At 57.7% G+C, this 5,000-nt stretch overlaps 1 protein-coding gene across 2 annotated transcripts in view; it reads left to right on the forward strand.

Moving 5' to 3' along the window:
- The window catches only part of fam184b (family with sequence similarity 184 member B), a 26,109-nt gene that overhangs the window by 10,772 nt on the left and 10,337 nt on the right, over positions 1-5,000 (forward strand). For both annotated transcript variants that reach the window (XM_084465049.1, XM_084465050.1), the window contains exons 6-8: positions 1-386; positions 1,277-1,384; positions 2,360-2,658. The exon at positions 1-386 is cut by the window's left edge and continues 160 nt beyond it. In XM_084465049.1, the coding sequence (XP_084321175.1) occupies positions 1-386; positions 1,277-1,384; positions 2,360-2,658 (793 nt within the window). The remainder of the gene's footprint in view (positions 387-1,276; positions 1,385-2,359; positions 2,659-5,000) is intronic.

Below are 5,000 nucleotides of genomic sequence, written 5' to 3' on the forward strand. Positions count from 1 at the left end.
AGCAGACGGAGAAGGAGCGCCACCGGCTGCGCAAGGACCGCGACGAGGAGAAGCAGGCGCTGCAGAAGGAGGCGGAGGAGCGGCGCGAGCGGCAGCGGCGCGAGGCGGACGAGGAGGCGGAGCGGCTGCGCATGGAGACGGAGGTGGAGCGGGTGCGCGTGCGCTCGCAGCTGGACGGCCACCGGGAGCAGCTGGAGGCGGAGAAGGGCCGGCTGCAGCAGGCGCTGGAGGAGGAGAAGAAGCGGCTGTGGGAGAAGGCGGAGGAGGACCGCAAGCGGCTGAAGGAGCAGGTGCGGCGGGCCATCGAGGAGGTGATGCGGAGGCACGCCGCCGAGCTGCAGGGCGTGCAGGAGGCGCTGAGCTCCGAGAGGAAGACCAACCAGGAGGTGAGTGAGCCCCCCCCCCCTCCCTCCCCCCCCCCCCCCCCCCGCCTGCAGGGCGTAGATGAGGGGGATTGAGGATCTGAGGAATGAAAGTCATGTGGTGGATGTTGGTTTATGGAGCTCTGTTTGTGTCGTTCGTCGTGACGTCGAAGCAAAGAGCCGGGCAGGACTAGAGCGGAACACACACACAGAGCTGAAGTGTGAACCATTTGAATGCCAGCTGAAGACCTTCCTTTGGATTGGTTGAGGTACTCAAAGCTACCGCTCAGCTGGAGGGCGGGGGGGGGGGGGGGGAGCTCGTGATCAGAACCGAGCCAGAATCAATCAGGGATTGTAGGAAAGACCATCTGCATGATTAATGACGAATGCCTTCCAGCAGAATAATCTGGAATTAATATATCTGTAATAGGGAGGCACCGATTTATGAGCTGTACAGCGGTATTGGCCGATATTCTTCTGGTGGACTGCCATCGGCCTATCGGCAATGAGATGACATTCTGGACGGCAGTGGTCTATCTGCTGTGACGCATACATTTTTTTTACAAAGACTTTTTTTTTTCACAAAAATAATCTTCGTAATATTAAAGGTTGTTTCATACACGGGTGAATTTGGACTAATTCAAAGATACTGTGATGAGGTGCCGAAAGATAACAAAAACTTGAAGATTAATTTGTTTCCCTGGCACAAAATGGGAAATAAATCACAGAAAAAGATATCACAAAAGAAACACATATGTATGCATACAATGTACATGTGGAAACATGAAATCCTGGGGCTGACAGCACGCCACCGCTAGCTGTTGCCGTGTTCACCATGGCGCTAAACGGGGCGGCGGGTGTGTGTGTGTGTGTGTGTGTGTGTGTGTGTGTGTGTGGGGGCGGGGGGGGGGCAGGTGTGTGCTCGCCTGGAGGAGGAGCGGAGGAGCAGCGGGGAGATGCGCCGCTGTCTGGAGAGGGAGAGGGAGGACCTGAGATCACAGCTGCAGGACGCCACCAACGAGGTGAGTCACCACCGCCGTCACGACTCGCTCACCATTAGGCTGTCACCGCGACCCCCCCCCCCCCCCCCCCCCCCCCACTTACGCCGCGTTCGCACTGCACACCGTCCGTTGACGGATGACGTGTCTGACCGTATGGGGGAGAAGTCTTTGTAGGCGCATCAAAGCTTTTTCCTGCTTCTTCCTTCCTTGTTATTGCAAAATGGATCCCGTAGTCGCGAGGAGAGTGTTGCCTCCCGTCGCATTTTAAAATATTTTTTTAAATCCTCAATTGTAGCGTCACAGTAGTGTGTTTGCACAACGCAATCTGATTGGCCGACGGATCCGTCGCTGCCTGAGAAGTTACGCAACTCCCACGGCGTTTTCCGTTAGTCTGTTACAACCAACCCCCGCTCACACCACGTTCACACTGCACACGTCCGTCGACGGATCTCATTGACTTTGCATGGGCCGCTCTCGAAATGCATTGTGGGTTCAATCCGTTGCCTGCGTCAACAAAAAGTTGAGAAACGTTCAACATTTTCAGGCAGCGCGGGTTCCGTCGGCCAATCAGATCACGTCCCCCCCCATACGTCACGACACGCCCTCCGTCGACCGACGTGTAAAGTGTGAACGCGGTCACAACCGACCCTTGCCTACCTGTAGTTAGTCTGTTACAACCAGGGTTAGTTTAACCCTGGTTGTAACGTTAACATAACGTTTACATTCACATTCAGGGCGTTTAGCAGACGCTTTTATCCAAAGCGACTCACAATGAGTACATTTGCCATACGAAGTGAAACAATTGACATCGCCGTCGGTACAGTAAAGACGTTCATAGAACGTAGAACATAGAACGCTACCGATCGCAGCAGTGAGAGCCAGCGGCTCCAGCTGCTCTCGTTTTGAAAGCGACTGAAGCTCCCCCCCCGGAGTGAGCGCCGCTCTCTGCCGTCGTCGGGGGCGCTCATAACGAGACGACCGTCGCCGTCTCTCCAGTTCCGCCGGCTGGAGTCTGTGCAGAAAGAGGCGGAGAGCAAGACGCCGGGCGCGGAGGAAGCCCCGCCCCCGTGCGGCCCCGGCTGCTCGCGGCTGAAGGAGGAGCTGCAGCAGGCCCGCAGCCGACTGGCCCGCGTGCAGCAGGACGGCGACAAGCACCGGGAGCGGCAGCAGAAGGAGCTGGGCACCCTGAGGGCCGACCGGCACCGCCTGGAGGAGAAGGTTCTGGAGCACAGCCGGCTCAACACCGAGAGGAGCCTGCTGGAGCAGAGCCAGCGCAAGACGGAGGACAAGATCAGGTACCGGCTGCTGCTGCTGGGGGGCGCCGAGACGGGACGCACACACACACACAAGCACACACACACACACACACACACAAGCACACACACAGACAGATGCACACAGACACACAGACACACACAGACAGACAGACAGACGCACACGCGCACACACACACACAGACGCACACGCACACACACACAGACAGACGCACACGCACACACACACACACACAGACAGACGCACACGCACACACACACAGACAGACGCACACGCACACACACACAGATACACACACACGCAGACACACACACACACACACACACACACACACACAGATACACAGATACACACAAACACGTGTGTGTCGGGCAAATGTTTGACTTGAAGATCTGGTGCAGGAACCTATAATTGCTGTCTTCTCCGTCTCCTCACTGGGTTTAACTATTCAGTCACGGCAAACATTGAAATCCCCACAGCTGAACAACCCGACACACATACAACACAGCACACGCACACATGCACACACATCACAATACAACACACACACGCACACACCACGACACAACACACACACCACAACACACACACACACACCAAGCGCCCAACAACAACACACAAGGCACGGGGCTGAAAGCTCCATTACCCAGGGGGCACTGCGGTGTCCCAGTGTGTGCAGGATGGCGTCTTCTCAGCTGCGTGGCGGGGGGGTTGGGAAGGGAGGGGGTGGTGGTGGTGGGATGGCGTCCTCACTGTGTGGTGGTGGTGGTGGTGAGATGACGTCCTCACAGCTATGGGGGTGGTGTGGTGGTGTGGTGGTGTGGTGGTGTGGTGGTGTGGTGGTGGTGGTGGTGTGGTGGTGTGGTGGTGTGGTGGTGTGGTGGTGATGGTGGTGTGGTGGTGTGGTGGTGGTGGTGGTGTGGTGGTGATGGTGGTGTGGTGGTGATGGTGGTGGTGGTGTGGTGATGATGGTGGTGTGGTGATGATGGTGGTGGTGGTGTGGTGATGATGGTGGTGTGGTGATGGTGGTGTGGTGGTGATGGTGGTGTGATGGTGGTGTGGTGGCGGTGGTGGTGTGGTGGTGATGATGGTGGTATGGTGGTGGTGGTGGTGGTGGTGTGGTGATGATGGTGGTGTGGTGGTGGTGGTGGTGTGGTGGTGATGGTGGTGGTGGTGGTGTGGTGGTGATGGTGGTGTGATGGTGGTGGTGGTGTGGTGGTGATGGTGGTGTGATGGTGGTGGTGTGGTGGTGATGGTGTGGTGGTGATGATGGTGGTATGGTGGTGGTGGTGGTGGTGGTGTGGTGATGATGGTGGTGTGGTGGTGTGGTGATGATGGTGGTGTGGTGGTGGTGGTGGTGATGGTGGTGTGGTGGTGATGGTGGTGGTGGTGGTGTGGTGGTGATGGTGGTGTGGTGGTGGTGGTGTGGTGGTGGTGTGGTGGTGATGGTGGTGGTGGTGGTGTGGTGGTGATGGTGGTGTGGTGGTGATGGTGGTGGTGGTGTGGTGATGATGGTGGTGTGGTGATGATGGTGGTGGTGGTGTGGTGATGATGGTGGTGTGGTGATGGTGGTGTGGTGGTGATGGTGGTGTGATGGTGGTGTGGTGGCGGTGGTGGTGTGGTGGTGATGATGGTGGTATGGTGGTGGTGGTGGTGGTGGTGTGGTGATGATGGTGGTGTGGTGGTGGTGGTGGTGTGGTGGTGATGGTGGTGGTGGTGGTGTGGTGGTGATGGTGGTGTGATGGTGGTGGTGGTGTGGTGGTGATGGTGGTGTGATGGTGGTGGTGTGGTGGTGATGGTGTGGTGGTGATGATGGTGGTATGGTGGTGGTGGTGGTGGTGGTGTGGTGATGATGGTGGTGTGGTGGTGGTGGTGGTGTGGTGGTGATGGTGGTGTGGTGGTGGTGGTGTGGTGGTGGTGTGGTGGTGATGGTGGTGGTGGTGGTGTGGTGGTGATGGTGGTGTGGTGGTGATGGTGGTGGTGGTGTGGTGATGATGGTGGTGTGGTGATGATGGTGGTGGTGGTGTGGTGGTGATGGTGGTGTGATGGTGGTGGTGTGGTGGTGATGGTGTGGTGGTGATGATGGTGGTATGGTGGTGGTGGTGGTGGTGGTGTGGTGATGATGGTGGTGTGGTGGTGTGGTGATGATGGTGGTGTGGTGGTGGTGGTGGTGATGGTGGTGTGGTGGTGTGGTGGTGATGGTGGTGTGGTGGTGATGGTGGTGGTGGTGGTGTGGTGGTGATGGTGGTGTGGTGGTGGTGGTGTGGTGGTGGTGTGGTGGTGATGGTGGTGGTGGTGGTGTGGTGGTGATGGTGGTGTGGTGGTGGTGGTGTGGTGGTGGTGTGGTGGTGATGGTGGTGTG

This window comes from Micromesistius poutassou, assembly GCF_964030765.1.
Source record: "Micromesistius poutassou genome assembly, chromosome: 3".
Lineage (NCBI taxonomy): Eukaryota > Metazoa > Chordata > Actinopteri > Gadiformes > Gadidae > Micromesistius > Micromesistius poutassou.